The sequence below is a fragment of the Armigeres subalbatus genome, chromosome 2 (genome assembly GCF_024139115.2).
Source record: "Armigeres subalbatus isolate Guangzhou_Male chromosome 2, GZ_Asu_2, whole genome shotgun sequence".
In the NCBI taxonomy this organism is placed as follows: domain Eukaryota; kingdom Metazoa; phylum Arthropoda; class Insecta; order Diptera; family Culicidae; genus Armigeres; species Armigeres subalbatus.
In genome coordinates, this window is record NC_085140.1 from 359212066 (window position 1) to 359236985 (window position 24920).

General features: G+C 41.6%; 1 protein-coding gene across 1 annotated transcript; it reads right to left on the reverse strand.

Annotated features, from left to right (window-relative positions):
- Nucleotides 1-763: 763 nt before the first annotated feature.
- Nucleotides 764-14516, reverse strand: LOC134212983 (endocuticle structural glycoprotein ABD-4-like). Its single transcript, XM_062691399.1, has 3 exons — nt 14373-14516; nt 1873-1994; nt 764-1409 (listed from the first exon to the last, which is right to left on the reverse strand). Exons 1-3 carry the CDS (start codon nt 14379-14381, stop codon nt 1139-1141), a joined length of 402 nt encoding a protein of 133 aa, XP_062547383.1. The 5' UTR covers nt 14382-14516; the 3' UTR covers nt 764-1138.
- Nucleotides 14517-24920: the final 10404 nt, after the last annotated feature.

Below are 24920 nucleotides of genomic sequence, written 5' to 3' on the forward strand. Positions count from 1 at the left end.
ACAAAGCAATTCTAATTATGTATTAGTTTTATTTCCAGAAGTTTTGAATTAACAAATTGCTAATTATTCTACACAGCATGGATGTTGTCGTTTCCAATATCAATACTATAATCAAACTCCATAGATCCAAAAGTTAGAAGTTAAATGTAAATACGTTACGTTTCTACAAGTCCTACGTCTACTCGCAGTTATGTTGAAAATATTACCCATTGTTCTTTTTTTTAATTCACTTGTTGATGAGGTATTCCCTTTGGTGTTTCATAAGTTATAATGTGTTTTGAGGGGTCTAGATTTTGTCGCGAGCTAAGCCTTACAACAATTGCTCGAAGTTCAAAAACTTGAGCGAATAGATTCAACTTGCTGTAGTGTTTCGAAGAGAGGGATTGGATAATGAAGACAAACTTTTCTCTGCATTTACCCCCGTATATAATCAGTGGATTAGATATGTGCAATACTTATACAAAGTAACATTTTTTCTAGGGGGGCTAGCCAGATCCTAGGTGGGGCTATAGCCCCCCCTAGCCCCCTGTAGTTACGCCAATGGTTATAGTTGTCTAATATAGTTATAAGTTATATAGTTATAAGTTTTTCAATATAGTCCACATAATGTTTGACTAAATAAATAAATAAATAAATTCGTATTCCATCTATCACCCGATGAACAATTAAATTTCCTGGGTTGAATCAATTTCTTTTCAATGATACAGCACGCTTTATTGGATTACGCAGAAATTCAATTGTAAAATATAAATATAAAACATCATTTGTATTTTCAACATGCGATTTTATTAACGCCTTTGAACAGTGATATAATAATAGTAAATACCCTTTCTTCGAGTAATCAACACATTCGATGGATGATAAAATCACTTGAACACGAAATTCTTATTTTTATCTTGGTTCGTTTATGCTCGAACGGTTTGCCTTAAGCTCGAATTAACAAAACATAAACTATCGGAACTTTGGTGAGACAGTCACCATTCCGACTCTGATTGATGCGGAATGAAAACAAAACATAAAAACAAAATCATATGCTTATCAAATTGAGTATTGGTCGCGTGCCGCACTCCTTTAATGCACTCCATCGGCACTTAGTACATGTAATCCATCAGACCGTCGCGTAGTCAAGTTAAACGCTTCACCGCCGTCGTGTTGCGGGTGGAAGACTGGCCAGGTAATCAAGTGCCTTTTGAATCTGCGGTGGAATCGGTGGCGGGGTGGGCAAATGGTCACCCTGTGGTTGGAATCCATTCTCGTCGTCGGCGGCGTAGCTCAGCGAGATGACCTGTCCATCCGGGGCTGTGTAGGTGATCGAACCCTGGGCTACGATGACGTCGCTGGTGTCTGGGCTGTTGGCACGTTTGAGCGTTCCCTGCTCTTGTCCGCGAATGCCGTTGGCCGTCTCGTAACTGGAATGCAAGCATGTTGAAACGGGGTCAGTGGGCACCTGGTAACTAATTACTTCAATTTGTTAAGCCGGTTAAGTGTGAATAATTATTTTTCTCAGTAAACAGCTTCTGGCATGGTTCAATTCTAAGACAATAGATAGTTGAGAAGGTTCCCGTGATGAGATGAATAAGTCAGATAGTGTAATTGTTTGCTGTGTGATAAGAGAAGTCATGTAAGTAGTATTTACCAAGTGTGAAATTATAAAAAAACGGTAACAATTATGGTATAGCTATACCATACACAAATGTGTTGAAAATTTACAAAGTGTTAAATACTGGAAGTGGGGAGGTACTGAAACACGAAGCTTGATACTGATTTGCATACTTTTGAAGAGATGTATTGACCCCAACTCGTGACTTCTTCAATTTATGATGAAAGGTGAATATAATTAGCACTCTGTTAGCATCCGTTAATTTGTCTTACCTATACTGATAAGAACCATCTGGATCAATGTTGCTATCTTGGGAGACGATTTCGGCCTCGGCTTCCGTCCGTTGGGGTGCTGCTACCGCAAGAGCCAAACATGTCGTTATCAGTAATACTTCCTAGAAGGGGAGAAACAAAAGTTCAATGTATTCAACAACACAGGTTTTCCTCTACATTTGTTAACCACTCCGTGCATTCTTCATTGGATTATCAACCAAAGGTGTCATTTTTTCTCGTTCAAACATGTTCAAATATAATTAAATGGAATTAATGAAAAGCGGTAACAATTGTACAACAAGAAATCAATTTTATAGATTTTCAGTAAATTATCTTCACTTGTTTGAACAGGACGAGTTTACAATTTCATTAAATTCTACCATTTCATTGTAACTTTATAGTGTAACGCAATAGTAAATACCCACTATATACTAAAAGCATTTTGACACTTTTCGATTATTATTACGAACACTTGTTTTCAAATGGTCGTTTTGGACGTTTTGATTCAAATCATATCAATAATTTCGTAGCAATTTGAAATATTTTATTATCTTGATATTTCCTACTGGAAACCATAGAAAATTTTAGATCCGAGGCATTTGAACGTCACTCATTGATGAGATTTGAATCAGGGCAGCATTCGGGCATTTTCTTTATTTTTTTCTTGCAAAATATTTTGTTTGAGCTTGAGCTTGATTGACTGCCCGTAGTTGCTAATCCATTATGACCAGTGCTGTTCTTGCCCAGAGAACCAACAGATGTTTGCACTCATCTTCAATGTACAAGTACTGGTGATCTCATTTGTTAGGTCATACTGGCGCCTGCCACGTCAGAATGCAAGTCAATGTAGGGGAAGGGGAGGAAATGATGATGTAATCACTCGCCCACTGCAAGCCGAATATACCTCTGCACTTGTCACGAGATCATACGGAATTTATTGGAATTTTTGGGCTAGGTTCGAGAAGCAGAGGTTCGTCTTGGTTAACGAGCTGCCAATGTTATAGATAGAAGAAAGCAGCTGATGGAATTTCTAATTGGATGTAGGAAACGAGCTTTTTAAGCTCATATCCAATTCTAGCAGCTACTGCTAGAATAGTCAAGTTGAAGGTATAGCAATAGACATGGAAACGGTATGGAAGTCCATTTCCAGTTCTAGCGATTGCTAGAACATGAGAAATATAGAGAAAGATACAAAGTAGGAGAAAGGAACATACCTGGGATTGAACCCACGACCTCCTGCGTATGAGGCAGAAGCAGTAGCCATATGACTACCAAGCCCGTTTTTAATGTTTTCTTGCGAAATGTTTTTATCATAAAATCGCATGGAAATGCTATATTAGATTTGTTTTATGCTACGAAATAAATGTCCTAATTTTTAAATATTGAGATCAACACCGGATGGAAGGGAATCAGAAGAATTTCCTTCGCTGGCTTATCTAGGATCCCGCCACTAGCAAAGTATAACGACGTTAAGAGAAAGGCTGGGCCAACCAAGGGCTTCGTCAGTTGTTTTTATCTAAAATTACTGCTTCAAAAATGATTGTAGTTAAAAATAAACTTTTTAAACTATCATCTCCGAAAGTTCCACAAAAATATATTTTTTTGTGCGCTGTTCTTCGGTGGTGTATTAGCTTGCTACTGAAAAATTGAGGTCTAGGTTGCAAGTGCCGTGCTTTCCAATATCATCGCCAGCTTTTCGCTCCGTGCTAGTGGACCCGCGCCACTGGGGGGAGACCGGTACCAGCCACGATACTCAGAATCCGGTCCACCTCATCGAGGAGGGGGATCATGTGCTCTCCTTAGATCATAGCGGCAAAAGAAGCAGCTTGGCAGCAGATGGCTGTGAGGACCTGTGCCGAAAAGGGGTAATGTCAGCGTCGACGCAAGCTGCTGCTGCACGAGTGGAAAGGAAAAGATCAGAGGCTAACTGGACGTAGTTATTGAAAACGAGCGGGCGATAGAACGCGGGTGAGGTCTATCTGTGAGGTGCAAGTTAGCTCCAGCCCATAGAGTAAATGACTGTTGAGCGTCGCTTGGCTTACACTTAACCTTTTTTTCATTCTTTATTAACGAGATGCTAAACCTGGTGTGTCTGTTGTTTGCACGGCACTTTTTTTTACCAATGTCGTCATTTAATTGTTTCGAGAATTGCATGCCACTTTAACGACCCGAAAATGCGGTAAAAAGGTGAACCAATAGTCAACATCCACACCAAGAACGCGGACGATTTTCCGCTTTGGAATAGGATCGAGACCGAGCTTGATAGTTAATGTGAGTTAATGGCGACCATAGCAGACGAATCTCCGGATACTCTTACCAGCATTCATGACAACGGAGGAGGCTCAGCGGTGAATGGAACTGACCGCCGCATGCGCTTTTACTTTGGTTTGTCCAGGAGTAATATTGAAATATTGAAAAAGCACTTCATTTTTAATACTTGATAATGATTTGCATTACATTCCCCACTGGGACATTGCCGCCTCGCAGCTTAGTGTTCATTCAGCACTTCCACAGTTATATTAACTGCGTGCTTTCTAAGCCATAGTACCATTTTTGCATTCATATATCATAAGGCTAACACGATGATACTTTTATGCCAAAATCATGAGGCCAACACGATGATACTTTTATGCCCAGGAAAATCGTGACAATTTTCAATCCAAAAATTGCTTAGACCGGCACCGGGGATTGAACCCAGCCACCCTCAGCATGGTCTTGCTTTGTAGCCGCGCATCAATGTCGTTGGTAATAACAATCGGGCCCCACGTTGGGCGCCAAAAGTTACTACCAACATGTGGAAGTTTGCGCTACCATGGACACAAAAACGTCACATTGTAGCTCAGAAATTGTTAATACAGCAGTTGTAGTTGAGATATCCTAAATTCAAATGAAAAGTGTTTCAAAGCCTTCTTCTATTATTTGTTTCAACTTTTCAATAAAAATGAGTACATGAACATGAGTAATGATAATCACGTTGCTTCGAATACATCAGTTATCACGTATTTTAAGATTTTTATGCAGAATTTGATTGACTGATTGATTGATTGACCTCTTATTTATACGGTACGGTCCATCAGAACTCTTGAATTTAGATCTTTACTTAGGAAAATGTTACTATTTTAACAACATGAAGCTTTTATTTCCCTTTTATAGCAATATCGTGTAGACAAAACCAATAAAAAAAAACCCAGGTTAATCCACCTAGCATTGGTGGTGCCTTTCTCGCATTTAGTTAAGACGCCAACCTTATATGTATGTGGTTTATATGGTCTGATGTACCATTTTCTTCATAGCTTTTAAACGCCGACCGATCATTATAAAATTCAAAAGTGATCAACAAGGCTTTGCCCTTTATCGAATGAAACTTGTTGCAAGAAATTCGGTTAATGATTACTATATGAAAAGTTGTCTAATGTTTTTTATAGCTTTTTTGCACACACATACACACACACATACACACATAGGGCTGCGAAATGGTGAGTGGACATCTGGGAAGGAGCGACCTACACAGCTCTGGTCCTCACAAGTTCCAATCTCACGCTTCCACGGGTCTTCCGATGACAATTGACCGCCAGCTAAGGGTTTCGTACTTAGCTGGTAGTGCAGCCTAGGTTGTCCTTCTGACATCAGCTAGAGTGAGTGGGAGCGACCAACGGGACCATCGTCCCTAACCCCTAATCCCAAGGCGTTAAGCGACCCGTGCCGAGGGGATGCATGGCATGGAGGTGAAATAATGAGCTAGGCCTTTAACGGAGCCTGTGGGGTACCTGGGCACCCTCCACAGTAATTGTCCTTACCGCGTCATGCTGGGCTCTGGCGTGGTGGACCTCTTTTCCCGAGCAACTCGTGGGACCAAAATAGAAAACCAAGTCAATTCTTCAATTAGTGGTAGTAGTGTAGGCGACAACCCCTTCGCAAGAGGTGGGTTGATCAGGTCTCCGCCTAGGAGGCCAGAGGCAATAGTCGGCAGCTCGGTGCGCAGCGCCAGCGTGGGTCACTTAACCATCTCTCATAGTTTGTGAAGGCGATGAACCGCAAACACGATGGGCTTTCGGCCTTCGAGGTGGCGACGGAACAGCTGGACGCCATCGTCGACTTTGCGTCATCGAAGCATAATATCAGTAAGGAACTCAAGAGGAGCTGCTGAAACTTCGAAAGTCGATGCTGGACGCAGCTGGAGAGGGCGGTCGGGACGGCCAAGTGTAAACCCGTGAAATCCGTGAAGTCGAGGTCTACCCAGACTGAGGCCCAAGGATTCGCGGACTCGGGCAAGGTCGAATCGACCGAGGGCGTGATAGCGAAGACGGTGTTGCCAAAGTCTACCCAGACTGAGGCTCAAGTATTTGCGGGTACGTCGGGGGTGACTGCTCCAACGGAACAGACACAAAAACAGGGGAGACAGTCTCCAGGGGATGAGCTCCCTGGGGGCCGCTCCAGAACGCGGAGGGTTACTACCCCGAACAAGGGTAGTGGGGCTGGGAAGCTGAACCCCGGACAGGTATCCGCAAAACCGGGGGAGGAAGGACCTGGAAAGGTCCGTCCACCCAGGAAAGACGGTGGTAAGGAGTTACGGCAATCTGAGAGCTCTCAGCTGCACCAGACCAGGGAACTAGAGGGGGATGTTGCCTCCTGGACCCTGGTCAAGAACAAGAGGAAACCGAAGACGTCAAGGGCCGAAAAGAAGGCCCAGGCCAATGAGGGTAACAAGAAGTCTAGGGTAGGCGCCAATTGCTCCAGGAGCGATGCCCTAGTCATCAAAACGGACGAGGCTAAGTACTCGGACGACTTGAAGGCGATGAGGAGTGACGTCAAGCTCGATGAACTCGGCGCCGACGTACGTCGAATAAGACGTACCCGGATGGGCGAGATGATCCTCGAGCTGAAGCGGGGCGTCTCGCAAAAGGGCGCCGCCTACAAGAAGTTGGCGGAGGAAGTCCTACGCGAGGCGGTCAAGGTGAAGGCACTCACGACGGAGGTGAATCTAAGAGTTAAAGACCTGGACGAGATCACCGAAGTCAAAGAGCTCGTCACGGCACTGCGGTGACAGTTTGAAGTGGAGACGCTCACCGCAGCCGTTCGGCTACGGAAAGGTCCTACAGGGACGCAGGTAGCATTGGTTCGGCTATCTGTAGCGGACGCCTCCAAGGTAGTCAAGTTAGGGAGCGTCAAGGTGGGATGGTCGGTGTGCCCTGTGGGCATATACGAGCAACCCGAATTTTGCTTCAAGTGTCTGGAACCGGGGCACAAGCAATGGGACTGCAAAGGCCCTGACAGAAGCAATCTCTGCCGACGCTGCGAATTGGAGGGACATGAGGCACAATGCTGCACGAACCTTCCCAATTGTTTGATTTGTTCCAGCAAAGCTGTGAACAGCAAGCACCCCATGTGGGATTTGAAGTGCCCGGCGTTTAAGCGTGCTGCAAAATCACAGTGCAGGTAATGCAGCTGGCTTGCTCGGCCTTGCCCGAGTGTTTGGTGCGCAGGTTTATAGAGGAAACGGCGGTACACGTGTTGTTCGTGTGCTCACGTTTCGCGTAATGCGAGACCACATGCTTGCCACATGTGGTCTGGACACTACCCCGGACAACCTAGTTCGGAGGATGTGTAAAGATGAAGTTGGCTGGAATGCCGTTTTATCGGCTATCGCCCAAATCGTTTCGGAGCTACACAGAAAGTGGCGCGTGGGTTCAAGGATGGCTAGTTCAGGCGCAAATAAGAGGTGGTCCAAGGGTTCGGAGTAGGCTTCATGGGTCATACCGGTGCCCTGTGGTCGGACTCGATCCTTTTATCGAATAAGTGGCCGCGCGAAGAACAATATGGTATCGTCGCTTTCGCGGCGTCGGTCAACCGGGCGGGTTCCGAGCCCGAGGACGGAAAGGGGTCCTCGTCAAGGCTGGAGCAGGCGTAGGCACCTCGTCGGCAAGTCCCTCCCTGTGTTGGCGAATAGGCCCTATCGCAGAGAGGTAAATTTGGGATGCACGCGGCATCATCATTCTTGATACCAGCCGTGCAGAGGGAAGCAGGCGCGAAGTCGACCCTTCCCACCTTCCGAGGACATAGGGCGTGGTGAGGCCACCTGGAAAGCCGGCAATGCGCTGGCAGGATACCATGGTGTTCTTCTAAAAAATTGAGTGACGATGTTTGATGCTGCAAGGACACGCAGCTAACCTCGAGGGTGCGTTGTGCACTGGCCTCCCTTTGAAGCATTACTTTCTGGTTGTACCGAAGGGACGATGGGCAATGGAAACGGTTTAGCGGGTCGGGGATGTAGTCCTGCCTCCTTCGTTTTCGTTCGTTTCGAAGTGAAATGATAGCCTAGTACCACACAGATTTTAATAGGGACGAGCTCGGTGGTCTAATGGCTATCGCTTCTGCGTTATAAGCATGAGGTTTTGGTTTCAATTCCAGGCTCGGCCCTTTCATACTTTGTATTTCTAGCTTAGTTCTTTCTTATTATTTTATATCTTTTTGAAAAATGTATATCTTTTTGTTTTACTTACTGAGTTACTTAAATGAGAATCTTCATGTTTGGCTTAGTATCGTTTATTGTTTAACGTTTTGGCTTCTCATAGTACAGGAATTGCACCATTTAAGTAACAAGGAATTTATATACATAAAAATGAATTTCTGTCTGTCTGAACCTTATAGACTCGGAAACTACTGAACCGATCGACGTGAAAATTTGTATGCAGAGGTTTTCGGGGCCGGGGAAGGTTCTTAAGGTGGTTTGAGACCCCTCCCCTCTTTGGAAAGGGGGGCTCCCATACAAATGAAACACCAATTTCTTCATAACTCGAGAATTAATCAAGTAAATGGAACCAAATCTGGCATATGAAGGTTTTGGAAGGAAAGATATGTTTCTGTGGTGGTTCGAAACCCCTCCTCCTTCTGAAAAGCAAATGAAGCATACATTTTTGCATAACTCGAGAACTAATCAGAGGATAAATCAATTTTAGGCGAAACAAAGTTCGTCGGGTCTGCTAGTCACGAATAAAAACTTCGGAATTCAGTGAAGTTTGCATAAAGTTCATTCGAAGTGTCTGTTAAAATAATCAAGAGCTCATCGAGATAAGCAGAAAACGGAAATGGAAGATGCATTAAATTGGGTACTAAATTGCAAAAAAAGTTCGTTGCTATGAAAAACGACAAAAAATCAAATGTCATTTCCTGTTTTTGCTCAGAAATGGACTACTATTTTGAATATATCGACATAGAGGCACCTCTTTTGAGGTTCGATTTTGACGTCGTTTAACGGGTCTTCTATAAAAAAAAGTTTGTTTTCGAAGCGAAAATGTAGCCTTAACGTATACTTAGTACTCGAGAAATGCAATAACGTATATTTAGTATACGAGAAAGGCGAAAAGGAATCACATCTCGCGCATAGGATCATAGTAGCGTAACTGCATTGATCGATTTCTCTTCATCGATGTTTTTTCTAATGAATGCAGCGATTTTCAACAGGTTACCTTAGATTAGATGGTTTTTGATGATAAAGGATAATTGCAGCTTGCACCAGAAACAACAATCATTGTTGTAACTTAGAATTTTGTTGAGTTTTTAATGAAAGAAAAAATCGGCTAAGAGAAATCGATCAATATAGTTACGGCCTCATGATCCTAAGCGCGAGACATCTATCATTGCCTTATGTGTAATGGAAGGAATTTAACCTACAATAGGGCACTACACGGGCTGCTTTGTCTCTTTCTCGCTTCAAAGAAATTAGAAAACAACAAGGCCAGTAAATGTCAAAATTTATGAAGAACGAAAGAGAAAGAGATTTTTCCGTGCAGTGCCCTATTGCCTAATTCTGGCCAAACTCGCCTACTTAACTTAAAAAAAGGTTATTAGGCCGGAACAGTTTTTTTAATCACTTTTATGTGGCTTTCTCAGTTTTTTTAAAGAAAACTGATGAGTTTTAGGATTTTATCAAATAAACCATTTATTTTAAATTTACCACCCCCTTTGTTATCCAAGGACCAACGTGACAAAAGAAGGAATTCTAATATGTTCCGGCCTTTCATGATTCATCCATGACACACATACTTTTTTGGAAAAGACCTATTCCGGATAAACGTCCACTTCTGAAAATAGGATCATGTCCACCATTGGCTAATTTTAGGCCTATATTTTGTGCTGAACAATATCTAATCGAATATTGACAGCTTAGACAGCCCACTGTGAATGTGCCTGGAAGTGAGCTGACAACAAAGAGCGATGGACTTCACAAAATAAAATCAATTATTTCTAACTCTGTTAACGACACATAGAAACTCTCACCTTATCCTGGGAAAACACTTACTTTAAAAAAAAAACGATCACATCCCCCCTTGATGAGATGCATTGCAATAGCAGATGCATCTTATTTTAAGAAGATAACACATTCACGTGCATTCACCATTGCCTTTTGGCAAAAAATAACATTTCAACTTAAATCCTGAACACCGAACACAATTTGCACAGCGTGTTCGGTATTTGCGACAAAGTTTGACTAATGAAATCATTCAGCTTTGATAGTTGTCACCATTGAAATAGTATTATCATGTACTTATTTGAAAGTTCAACTCATTTGCTTACCAATGGAAAAAAAATCTGTTTATATATGGGTCATTCCATATGAAGTGACCGAGAAAAAATGCAAACGTGCAATCGACTTTCTTAGAATTGAATGAAATTTTGACCAATTGTTTATGTATGGGTTATACCCCAAAAACCAAAATTTCGTGGTGATTGGACCTCCCCACGATTAATTAGACCATCCCCCTTTTCGGACAAATGTTTGAAACTCATCATATTGTTTTGTACATATCTCTGGAACTGTGAGGACTATAATGAATCTAAGGTAACCATTCGAAAGAAGATTTTCCAAGGAATTTATAAAAAAATAATTTGTTGATGTGCAGTGTTGCCAAATGAGCAATTTTTAAGTTTTCGTGTGAAAAATGCATTTTTTACCCAATGAGTATATTTTTATTCAGGAAATAACCTCACCAACGTGTTCTTTGACCATTTTTACATTGGAAACGCTTAAAACCCCAAGGTACTATGTTCCGATTTTGAGATACAGGATTTTAAAAATGAAAAGTCCTTTTTTCACTGTGAACATTGTAGTTTTTTTTACTGATTTCCGAACATACACACATATACGCATTGATACATACATAACACACATTCACAGCTCGATTGGTTGCTTCCCCACTTACAGCATCGCGTTTGAAATTTATATGGAGATTGGTATGGAAAAATATATTTTTTGCATTTTTGCTCCTAGCGGCTTTATTTTATCGTTAATTCAATCATCTGACTCAATACTGAGAGATGCTGAAAGAGTTTGCTGAAGAATAAGCATGGCTGGAAATATTAGAACGCTTTGAAGATTGCTTGTTGAAATCATATGCAAGAAATCAATGTTTCTGCCAGCACTATCTGGTCAACTGTCCTTACTATGTCTCGATTACGCCGCTTCGATGGGCTTTGATCCCACTGTCCTTGTTAGACGGAAAAACCATTTCTCTTTCAGGAATTTTCCATTAAAAATTGATCTGAATAACTACAATTTGTTCCTCAGCACTAAAAGATTAAAAATTTTGAAATAACACTCAGTTGTGGGTTTGATAAAGTAGTAGTAAGATAAAAACTTTTCGTGGATAATTCTGCTCTAGTGGACTAGTATTGACATTAAGGTCTTCTCCCTTTTATATAGCTACAAAATACGTTTAAAAATTGCATCCAACGTTTTTCGCCATTTTCAACCCTCTTACCTCCCACCTGTCACAAATCACTAACCCTCTCCTTCTGTACGTACAAATACCATTTACATAATGATTTGCCTTTTCATACATTATTTTTCCACAATAACATAGTGAAAGTCTACTTCCTTATGAGCTAATTTATTTTTACCTTTCTCGTACACTAAGTGTACCGAAATGCTTTATGTTCGCTCCAAAAACAATCTTTTTATAGAAGGCGGGACACCCATAGTGTTGTATACCAATCGACTCAGCTCAACGAATTGAGGTGATGTCTGTGTGTGTATGTGTATGTATGTGTGTGTGAGTAAAAAAGTCTCATCCACTATTTAGGGGTTTGCCCTTAACCGATTTGTTCGCACCATGTTGCATTTTACAGGAAATCCTGGCCCATTGTTTCCTATTAAAATTTTACTGGTTGGGATTATGGGCTCGAAAGTTATGGTCAAAATACTATTTCTATAATGCACGAGAAAGGCACCATTACCGCTAGGTAAATTAATCAGGGTTTTTTGCCTTTCTCGTACAACTAAGTTGTACCGAAAGGCTATCATTTCACTCCGAAAACGAACTTTTTATAGAAGCCTCTGAGACCCATAGTATTATATACCAATCGACTCAGCTCGACGAGCTGAGCACATGTCTGTCTGTCCGTGTGTATGTGTGTGTATGTGTGTGTGAATGTGTGTGTGTATGTGTGTGCACAAAAGCTATAAAAAACATTAGACAACTTTTTCGTATAGTAATCCTTAACCGATTTTCTCGCAACAAGTTTCATTCGACAGGGGACAAAGCCTTGTAGATCACTATTAAATTTTATAACGATCGGTCATTGCGTTCAAAAGTTATGAAGAAAATGGTACATCGGACCATATAAACCCCATATAAGGTTGGTGTCTTAACTAAATGCGAGAAAGGCACCACCAACGCTAGGTGGATTAATCTGGGTTTAGATAACCATATCGTTTCTTTTGTCGTAATTGCCTCTCGTATGTTTTTCCTTTGTTGTTTTTAAGAAAATGTTTGTTTAACGGTGATGAAATTCTTGTTTTATTTCTATGTCCCGTAACAGTAAGGAAACAAGAACTTCATTAATGTTTTCATCATCGTCATAAATTTAGTATTATTCGCTACTGTGATACTGTATTCCCTAATCCAGATTGAAACACGAGTCTTTCGTTTCACTTAATCTAACGTTATTTTGTAAGAATAAAATAGTATAAAGATTTCGGCTCGTAATGCTCAACGGCATAAGAGCCGAGAGCTGAAATTAATAAATGTTCTATAAAATTTAAAAAATCTTCCCATAGCAGGTGAAATAATATAGTATCTATGTGAGTAATAGTTTAATAGTACGCTCTGCAACAATACAGAAAAGCTATTCCTTCCAAAGTGACTACGTTGCCAAGTACATTATTTTCTATTCATAGGCTCAAGTTACATGTTTTACAATTTATTTGAAGAAAACAATATCTTCGAATTCTTGGCAATTCCATAAAAGGTAAAGGTTCAGTATGCATAACAAAATCTTATGTGATTGATAAGTTCCATATGAATCATATAATATTCAGAACTCCATAACTCGAGAACGGCTCATAGTACCTTGGGGTTTCGAGTGTTTCTTAAACAAAAATTTTCTGGAGAACACGATGCTGGTGTTATTTTTAAATAAAAATATACTCATTGGCAGAAAAATACGATTATATACTTAAACCGAAAAAACAACAGAGTTGGCAACACTTCTACTCAAAATCGATCTTTTTCTCAAAAAGTTTGAAGAATTCTCTTCAAAATGCATAAAAGAAGTTATTTGTAGCTTAAAACTGTCCGAGATATGAGTTGTTCAAAAATATGGTTTTACAAATAGTCAAAAACGGGGGTGCTCCCATTTGCCGAGGGGTTGTCCAATCATCAAATAAATTTGGATTTTTACATATAATCGATAGATAAACAAATCCACGAAATTTGATTAAAATCGGTGAAAGTCGATTACAAGTGGTTCGGTCACTTGGTATGGAATGACCCATATTTGGATGCATGTAATTTAAATGGGCCCTCCTTGGCCTAGCGGTAAGATGCGCGGCTATAAAGCAAGATCATGCTGAGGGTGGCTGGGTTCGATTCCCGGTGACGTTCCAGGCAGTTTTCGGTTTGGAAATTGTCTAGACTTTCCTGGGCATGAAAGTATCATCGTGTTAGCCTCATGATATACGAGTGCAAAAATGTAACTTGGCTTAGAAATCTCGCGGTTAATAACTGTGGAAGTGCTGAATGAACACTAAGCTGCGAGGCGGCAATGTCCCAGTGGGGGATGTAATGCCATTAAGAAGAAGAAGAAGAATTTAAATGCCAAACATGTGTTGTACGAAACAGAACGATAATAGGTAACTGCGTGTTTTCTATGAAAGGAACACATTTTTTCTGCATAATTTCGGATAGATGTTTGTTTTCAAATAAATAGTTTCATCCACCGTGCAAATGCCTGCTTCTGAATAATATATTTTGTTGAGCAAAATAAGATGCCGGACGTCCGTTATGTCGAACGATATTCACTTTAAGCGCTGTTCAAAGTTGCGCCAAATATCCGTTCTGTCAACTGACCTAACCCCTTCCATCCGCCTTATCAATGAACTAATACTGCATAATTTTCCACACTTCTAATGACACTGATGCTTCACACATCCTCGTTGAACTTGTTATGGAAATCGAAGTTTTTCCACTTCAGAATTTGGTTTAATTCTGAACGCTACTTACAATTTTCATTTTGTCCTAATACTGTTCCTCCAAATCCACCAGCAAGCTCCACTACTTATCGCCGGATACAACACCTCAGGGCAGCACTCGTCCCAATACTAGATGATAGTGAAATCTACTGTGAGAATAGAACTTTACCTACTGTATTTATAGACATTCGGATGCGCATCTCAGGTGGCAACCCCTTGCCTCATCTTGCCACCATGTAACCGGGAGAAGTGCCACCACGAACCGAGACAACTATCCGCGCCCCGGGTCGCCATCTTCACGCTTCCGATCGTCGAAAGCAGCCACGCGATGCCACGAGAGAGTCGTTCTCGCCACAGACCTCAGACTTTTTCCGAGTTGCACAGTAGTAGCTGCTGCAGCGACGATGAAAACAATTCCCATCCATCAGGTAATATAATACACAAATGTAACCACTGCAAGCCAATTTTCCATACATCATGCCATCTCGCCGCCTGCAACGCAGTTCTGTCTAATGTGGCGCCCCCGTGATGGAAGACACAAGAGCCCTGTTTGCGGATGATTTAGCGGCCAGTTTGTTGCGGTTTAGTGCACCGAGGGGGAAGTGAGGAGTAATCAAGCGAAAGAGCTAGGGGATGATGCAGTTGATTCCAGATCGTTGAATTAATTGTGACTGTTGTTTGGGTTTAGTAGATCGTCATCCTTCTGAGTTTGTGCGCACTGTTTTATGGAACTAGTGACTGAATAAATATTTCTTCGTTGATTAAAATATACACACAACACTGCACACAACAGGTTGCAATCGACGCGGAATGCAGTCTAGTTGTACCCTTTTAAAAATTGGCCCGGTCGCGACCGACCGCGGTCGGCCATTGCATTCTGGAGCGGAAAGGGTCATTTGGCCGAAACCCATTCGGCCGAAAACCATTTGGCCGAATGCCACTAGGCCGAAAGTGTCATTTGGCCGAAAGGGTCGTTTGGCCGAAAGGGTCATTTGGCCGAAAGGGTCATTTGGCCGAAACCCATTCGGTCGAAAGTTATTTGGCCGAATGCCACTAGGCCGAAAGTTGTTTGGCCGAATATACCATTTGGCCGAACAGACCATCAGGTTGAAAGTCATTTGGTCGAATGGGTCATTTGGCCGAAAGGGTCGTTTAGCCGAAAGTTTCGGTAATTCCTTTAATATTTCCCATTTCATTCTTTAATAAATTTCCTGAAAAATTTCCTCAACAAAATTTCCTGAATAACTACTGCAGGAATTTCTGAAAAAATCCGCGTGGCTTTACTAAGAGGATTTCCGAAGTATTTCCTGGAGGAAGTTTCTAAGAAATTTCCGAAGGAATTTACAAAGGCCTTCGAGATAATTTTCAGAAGGAATTCTTGGACGAATGTCAAATGGAATTTCTAGCGTAATTTTCCTAATTATTCATGGAATTAATACCTGAAAGATTTTCTAAAACATATTCTGAAGAAATTTCTTGATCAATTTCCGTACAAATTTCTAAAGAAATTTCCGAAGGAATTGCTAAAGAAATTTCTAAAGAAGACTAAAGAAAGGATTTTTCCTAGGAAAAGTCCAAAGGAATTTTAAAGAAATTCATAAAGAATTTCCAAAGGAATGTCTAAAAGATGTTCTGAAGAAATTCCTAGATTATTGTAAAGGATTTTCCGAGAAATAAAAACAAAATTGCTTGGAATTAATTTTTTTATTTCCAAAAGCATTTCTGGAATATCTCCCACGTTATTTCTGGAGGATTTTCTGGGGAAATCCATAGAAGAAATTCCGAAAGAGTTCTTGAAGAAATGTACAAGGAAATTCTTGGAGAAATTAAAAAATATTGGAAATTTCTAAAGAAGTTCTTTTGGGAAATTCGCTAATAATTCTTGCTGGAAGTTTCGAAGGAATTGTTGGAGAAATTTCCGAAGGAATTCTTGAAATACTTTCCAAAAGAGTACTGGCAGTTTTTTTTTAAATCCCGAAGGAATTTTCCTCAGAATTATCTTCTTCTTCTCTATAGACTGTTCCAGTTATAAGCACACTTGTTTTTTTTTAATATTTCGAACTTTTTTCAAATTTTGAACAAGTTTTTGGCTACGTATAGTTTATTATCTTGTCTACTTTCTTCTAGTGTCGAGCTTTGCAGATTTTATGGAATATAAGTCATGTTTTATGATTTTTTCCTTCACGCGGTTTTTAGGAGATTGCACAACTATACTTATTTACCAAGCATTACAAGCTTAAAAATTAAAGATATTGTAACAGAAAGAGAATCAGAGGTATTTGAAATTCACAGGGTGCTGCGTAAAATAAATGTCGTGTCCTCGTTTTAATCAATTTTTTTTAATCAATGTTGGCTTATGATTAGGATTCTCAATAAACCCTAATGTAAACCAAACGCCAAAGTAATTTAATTTTTATGTCACGCTGTTATCAATTTATTATGTTTTACCTAGGTAAAGTTTTGCACTTTTTCGAGGTTTTCTATCTTTCGCAAGATATTTGCAGCCACTTCTTGACGACAATACTAACATTCCTGTACACTTCCAATGAAAATTAAACTGATCTAATAGCTCTACGATTTTTACTAGGTGATTTTAAAAAAAAGGGCCCTAAAAATGGTCAATTTGTGCAGATCATTTTTTCGGACCTAAAATAGAAGCTTTATTTATTATCAGACTAAGGCCGGAGTGGCCTGTGCTGCACATAAAAGTCTTCTCCATTCAGCTCGATCCATGGCTGCACTTCGCCACTTCGCCTTCGTCTGCGGAGGGTCCGCAAATCGTCCTCCACCTGATCGATCCACCTTGCATGCTGTGCACCTCGCCTTCTTGTGCCCGTCGGATCGTTGTCGAGAACCATTTTCACCGGATTACTGTCCGACATTCTGTCTACGTGCCCGCCCACCGCAGTCTACCGATTTTCGCGGTGTGAACGATGGATGGTTCTCCCAACAGCTGATGCATTTCGTGGTTCATTCGCCTCCTCCACGTACCGTCCGCCATCTGCACCCCATCATAGATGGTACGCAACACTTTCCTTTCAAAAACTCCCAGTGCGCGTTGGTCCTCCACGAGCATCGTCCAGGTCTCGTGTCCGTAGAGAACTACCGGTCTTATAAGCGTTTTGTAGATAGTCAGTTTGGTACGGCGGCGAACTCTATTCGATCGGAGTCCAAAGTACGTACGATTTCCAGCCACTATGCGCCTCCGAATTTCTCTGCTGGTATCGTTATCGGCGGTCACCAGTGAGCCCAAGTACACAAATTCTTCTATCACCTCGATTTCGTCACCACCGATAGAAACTCGTGGTGGGTGGCTTACATTGACCTCTCTTGAGCCTCTTCCTATCATGTACTTCGTCTTCGACGTGTTGATGACTGGTCCAATCCGTTTAGCTTCGCTTTTCTGTCTGATGTAGGCTTCCTCCATCATCTCAAAGTTACGTGCCATGATATCAATGTCGTCGGCGAAACCAAATAACTGGACGGACTTCGTGAAAATCGTACCACTCGTGTCAATCCCTGCCCTTCGTATTACTCCCTCCAAAGCGATGTTGAATAGCAGACACGAGAGACCATCACCTCCTCTACGCGTTTCGAAGGGACTCGAGAATGCCCCTAAAACTCGAACTACGCACATCACCCGATCCATCGTCGCTTTGATCAACCGTGTCAGTTTATCCGGGAATCCGTTTTCGTGCATTAGCTGCCATGGCTGGTTCCGATCGATTGTATCATATGCGGCTTTGAAGTCGATAAATAGATGATATGTGGGCACGTTGTATTCGCGGCATTTGTGCAATACCTGACGTATGACGAACACCTGGTCTGTGGAAGAGCGTTCACCCATAAATCCCGCCTGGTACTGCCCCACGAACTCTCTTGCAATTGGTGTTAGTCGGCGGCATATAATTTGGGAGAGTACCTTGTAGGCGGCGTTCAGCAATGTGATTGCGCGGTAGTTGCTACAATCCAGCTTATCGCCCTTTTTGTAGATGGGACACACGACACCTTCCATCCACTCCTGCGGCAGAACCTCATCCTCCCAAACCTCCCAAACTTCACCCAGTGCAGCGCTCTAGCCAGTGCCTCACCACCGTGTTTAAACAGCTCTCCTGGTAGTTGGTCACCTCCAGGGGCTTTGTTGTTTTTCAGCCGGACGATCTCCTCCTGGATTTCCTGGAGATTCGGAGCCGCAAGTCGTATGTCCTGCGCGCGTGCTCCTAGGTTCATTACCATACAGCCACCGTTGTCTGCCATATCGCCATTCAGGTGCTCTTCGTAGTGCTGCCGCCACCTTTGGATCACCTCACGCTCGTTTGTAAGAAGGTTCCCGTTTATGTCCTTACACATATCGGGCTGTGGCACGTGGCCCTTACGTGAACGGTTCAACTTCTCATAGAACTTTCGTGCGTTATTAGCGCGGTACAGTTCCTCCGTCTCTTCACGGTCTCGATCTTCCTGCTGTCGCTTTTTTCTCCGGAAAATCGAGTTTTGTCTGTTCCGCGCCCGTTTGTATCGTGCCTCGTTCGCCCTTGTGTGGTGTTGCAGCAATCTCGCCCATGCTGCATTTTTCTCCTCAACTAACTGCTCACATTCGCCGTCACCAGTCGTTTCTCTGATCCGGAGCCACCGTGCCTAGTGCAGCGGTTGCGGTGCTTCCAATGGCGGATCGAATATCTCTCCAGCCATCTTCAAGAGATGCTGCGCATAGCTGCTCTTCCGTTGGGAGTGCCACTTCCAGCTGCTGCGCGTAGTCTTGGGCTAGTCTACCGTCTTGTAGCCGCCCAATGTTTAACCGCGGCGGACGACTCTGACGCGTGTTGATCACCGTCGAGAGTTTTGAGCAATATCCTTTATTCGTCGCCTAGGTCGTTGCCGATTGTATCGAGTCGTATTATCTTCTATGTCATTCGTAACAGTTGTTTTTAAAGGCGGCTTATTGGGCCTGCGCAAACCTCCTGTCTCGTCGGAGGGTCGTCGTGTCAGGGCTGTTTAGCGTCCCACCTAACACCAGGACTTGGGCTTGTGCGCTTTGAGCGGCACACGGTCGCTTTGGTGGAGCCTACTTGCGGATTCATGCAGCTTTTTATAGAGGTTTAACAGGGCCCATTGTCAAACTCCACCACATCCTAGGCAAGCGCCACAACTCGCAGATGGCCTGGGAGGGATCGTCAAGCCCTTGGACATAGTCCCTGTTGCCCCCAAATAGAAGCTTAATATTTCATAAATTTGACGCAAAATATTCGGAAAAATTACATCACGTTTATTAAATGGATATGATCTATAAGATGCAACGAAATTTTCAGGGAACATTACATGCATTTCAATTTGCCGACTAATTTTACTGTGCTTATAATTTCTTGAACAGTCTATATGTAATAAAAATGAGTTGGTGCCCCACCATTACCAGAAATCCAGAAAACACGAACTACCTAACTAGTAATTTAAAAGGCTCGATATATTGTGGCGGATAAATGCCAATATTTATTATTTTTTTCTTATGCATAGATCCTTCTGAACAAATTTGCTGGAGATATCATGTGAAAATATAATGACTATCATCAAAAATAGCATATTTTTTTCATGTGCGTGACATTCGTCACATGAACAGTTAGTCTAGGAAAGCTCTGACTAAAATAGACACTAGCGCCACCACCGAGTTAGTTCTAAATCAAACTGCGAATGGTATTAGTTCATAGTAATAGTAATAATCGGAAATGCAACTGATCCATAAATAGATCACTGGTCGCGGGTTTATACAGTTTCTTCTGCTTTTTAAATATTAAATTGCTTAAATCTCTTCTCGCTGATTCCACTAAACAATTTTATAATTTTATGATCGAATACAATCAGAGAACAAATACGGTTTTCATATAGATCTGCATTAACAATTTCAACATATGTCTCAAACATATGAATATTTTGTTGGTTAACCACGAATAACAGGAAATTACAAATTCTGTAAAATAGTACATCCTAACCAATGGTTTTCTGGGGATTGGTACTTTCTGGGGAACGATATTTTCTAACAAGTGGTTTTTTGGCGATAATTGTCATTCTGGTGGTTTGTTTTCTGGCGATTATCATGCAGTACAATTATCGTTACACATTGGTGTAAGTAAAAGTTGACAAGAAACATCTTTAATTAATGAGTAGCGGAAAATATCGTCGCATCCAGCACAGTGCGTTCAACCATTTGTCAATCGAGCAGACAAGTGATGAAAAAATAATAGTCGGTAATGTTTCCTTGGTATACTAGATGATGGCATCACTTGCATCGCATCAACCGCAAGACTCTGTTCGGATGCATCGTTTTGTGGCGAATGCATACCAAGCCCAACAGACGATATTGGCATATAAATGGCAATTAGTTATCTATACCAGTTCAACTAAGAAACTTGAATACAGTCATCCGATTCGAACGATTCAATGTTTAGTACTGATGCTGACTGCCGTTTAAGAATTCGGTAGTTCTATTCAAAAATAACCATTGATTGCAAAAATACTACTTTGTGAAGATTTCCTTCCCAAATCCGGTTCCATGTAGCACCTAACTCGTCGTTCTCCGCAGCGTCCTTGGCCATCACGTTCGCTGTCATCGTCGGTTGTCTTCGTATTCTTCGTATTGCTGATCACTGCTTGATGGACGCTAAAAAGTCGATAGACACATTGCGCGGCGATGCAACTTTCATCAACCACCGATCACAGCGCAGCCAGCGGGTGCATTATATCATAGGTGGATCTCGTGGCAAGAAACCCAGCCGGTGTGGTGCACAGATCATCACGCACATCCAATGAAACCAGACATTCTCGAGAGACCCGATGATCAGTGTGGGGTGTGCAGTCAGTCGCTTTCGATTTCATCCGTTTGTGCATGATACGCCATGGGGACGTGTGAGGCATTTTGGAATGCGTATTGTATGCATGAGGGTAATGCAAAAATGTCAGACGAACTTTTTGAAATGTCAAGCGGTAATAGGGTTAGAACATTAAAATCTATTGAATGCATATTGGTTTCATCTCAATTAGTCATCGATTACGTTTATATGACAAGACGCAGAACTGGTGACATTAAATACCATTGAATTATGTTGCTAAACAACTGTAGTTTGTAGTTTGTAGTTTGAAATTTAATCTTCATTTTCGAATTTCCCGTTTAACGAAGTTCACTGAAAAGTAATATGAAGCTTGCACACTGCACACTGTCTTATGTTGCAATAAATTATAAATTATATTCATCCAATATTTCGATACAAGTATATTTTTAAACTTATTCTAAAATTTCACGAGTAGGGTAAATCCGGGTGAGATGCCACCTACCTGGATGCCACACCTTTTTCAAGTCGATATCGATCCTTATGCAAATTCATTCATTTGTTTAGTTTACATCTGAACAGATAACACTGAATCAACAATTTGACGCCACAATACACGGTTCGAGGCCACATCTGTCCATTCTCGAATGCGCTCCACGCTCGCCAAGTCGTTTTGCACCTGGTCGGATCGGAAGCGAACATCATCTTTGCAGGGTTGCTGTCCGGCATTCATGCAACATGCCCTGCCCATCGTACCCTTCCGCCTTTAGTTACCTTATGGGTACTAGGTTCGCCGTAGAGCTGGGCGAGCTCGTGGTTCATGCTTTGCCGCCACACACCGTCTTCTTGCACACTGCCAAAGATGTAATGTAATCAATAAAAGAATAAATATCTTAGCAGCAGGATTCTCTTCCCAACCTAATGCAATATATTGATTTTCGTGTTTTACTTGATTTTCCCACAATATCTCATTGCAGTGCTGATAGTAGGAAGATGCGATGGATCACTTAATTATTTGCGGAATCTATACTGATTGTAGGGGAGACTGGGTAGACTAGATCCCCTTTTCTGATTTCCGATGTATCACAGCTGTGTGGGTGTGAAAGAGCTGTTACGCTCTAGTGTAGAACGAGCATAATATTTGCTACTCACTACTGCGTGTCGGACACTCACCTCTAGAACCATCATAGCAGTCTCGCACAGGCATCAAGCCAACATGTCATATTCGACTGTCAACCATCGGAGAGGTAAGACGGGTAAGACACGTGGCATCTGCCTAGGTGGTTCCTTTCTGACTTATTTCGGTTTCTCACAATGGCGATCCTACCAGGAGTTGCGAAATTCGCCAGATTTACATTAGTAGCCTAAATGTATCAGAAAGGAACCACCTAATTGCAATGCAAAATATGGAATACCGCGCTCATGAGAAGCGGGTAGCAGTGTCGCGCTAGTTTAAAGCGGTTAAATATATCGCGCATTTGAGTAGCGGACGGAAGGTCGCGCATTTTATTAGCGGACAGAAAGGTCGCGCAATCAAGAAGCGGACAGAGCAGGTCGCGCAGTTGAGAAGCGGACATGTTGGTCGCGCAATTTATAAACTAGTATTAAAGTCGCGCATTTATAAAGCGGACACCAGTGTCGCGCTTTTAAGAAGGGAGCACAAAGGTGCTTAAACAAAAGGCGGACGAAAAAGTCGCGCATAAGAGAGGCTTATTCAAAGGTCACAAATTGTGAATACAAGGATGCGCTTTCTAGAGATATGGTTGGCATCGGATGATCGGACTGTTGGATTTTAAGTACGTGTTATATTAAAACAAAACGACTGGCATCTCAGAATAGGACAACAAAATGGGAAAGACCACTAATCTCATGTCGACCATGCACTGGTTCAATGAACCGACTTTCCCAGGAAGTCTAAGGACGAGTGGCCAGAGGAGTCATCAGATTCGTACGTAGCTGATCAAGAACTAATTCATCATTTTTTGACTGAACCTATAATTGATTTTGAAGGCTTCCCCAGCTGTTGGGGACTTTTACGATACATGATTTTTGTTCAACGATTGATAACTAACATGCGAAGAAAGCTGATTGGATCCTTAAAACTGAATGGCATAACAACGGAAGAGGAACTGCAAACTGCAGAAAGCAATGCTTCCAATGTGCAAAGAAGGCATACTAAGTGGAGGAGTATGAAATTTTACAGCTTTCAGCCTTGCGATAAAAAAAAGAAGTGAGCACTTCCTAGCTAAAAGAAGCAGCTTGTACCTATTATCAGCATTCATTGATAACGGATTTGTATTGTAATACTGTTCACAGAGATTGTCAAAGATGCAAGAAACACAGTGCAGTACCTTTACCACCTGAAAAGGTAGACTTACGGGGGTCAGACTAGCAGTATATTTCCCACCATTCTCACATATCGGCATTGATTAACTTGGCCGCATACAAGAAACTGTTAAAAATATTAGTGAAAAAAAAGATAAAGCGTTATTCTATCGTGCTTACAAGTACCCGCTATTCATGTGGAAATAGCGTATAATCTTAACACCAGTTCCTAGATTATAGCAACTTCATGGCAGGGCGAGTGTATGTGAGTTTATAGTGATGAAGGTACGTACTTTATAAGACGATCATAAGGAACTCAAACATGCATTCAAAGTATTGACCAGAAGAAGCAAGGAGAGGCGTTTGTAGCAAGTTATGTACTATGGTCATTCAATCCTACCTGGTCACCACATATGAGTGAAGACTGAGAGAAGTTTGTAAAGAAAATGTTAGCTCAAATGAAATTTCCACAACATCCTTCGGAAAAGGTACATTTTTGATTGGGTCATCCAGTGGAGCAAACCACTTTTTCCTTTCGATGATCATGCGGTTACACTAAGAAATAACTGGAGAACTTCCGAAAAATATACAAACTATTTTTGAATACAATGGATTCAGGATATGTATCTGATGTTGTATTAACTCATGGAATCGATTCAAGTTGGTGATATCGTAGTAGTGGAAGAGGAAGCATTCCCTCTACACTTTTGGCCCAAAGAACGTGTTATCAACGTGAAAAAAAATGGGAGACATGTTTGCAGAGCAACAGTGCAATGCAAACAGCATCTGCGCTGTATGAAAGATCGACACTTCTAGACATCAAACTGAACAGTTCCAATCAAAATAACACCATTGAATTATCCAATCGGTGGTTGTACAAAATTGGTGCAAGAACATAAAATTGATAATTTGGACTACAAATTCTACTAACCATTTGGAATTCGTCGGTTTTTATTTTATTACTAAACTAAGGCCGGAGTGGCCTGTTCCGAAAATAAAGTATTTCTTCATTCAACTAATCGTCACTAATCACGTAGGGGAACTGTTCTATTTTCCATCTCACTGTACATATATTCATCTCATCGCGAAACAAAGCAATTCCGCACCAATTTCGTCGCTTCTTTTTGCTAACATGCATGCTCACTACTGAAAAAAACCACAAAAATAATAAACAAACAAAATACCTTTTCATTGCTTTGTTTTTCGTGAGACCAATATCGGAGCTATGAGATGAAGTCCAGGAGCAGTAACTGTACTCTACCAAGAGTCCGTAAATCGACTTCCACTTGATAGATACAGTTTGTTTGTTGCGCAGCTGGCCTACTTGTGTCCCTCTATCAAGAATCATTTTCACCGGGTTACCTGTATCGTACTTATGAGCATTTTGTAGATCATCAGTTTGAAACGACGGCGAATTCTATTCGATCAAAATGTCTTGG

Excerpts from the sequence above, each read along its gene's own strand:
- LOC134212983 (XM_062691399.1), bottom strand. Across the intron at positions 1,410-1,872 it reads GATGGTTCTTATCAGTATAG|TTACGAGACGGCCAACGGCA; the intron begins GTAAGACAAATT and ends CTTGCATTCCAG.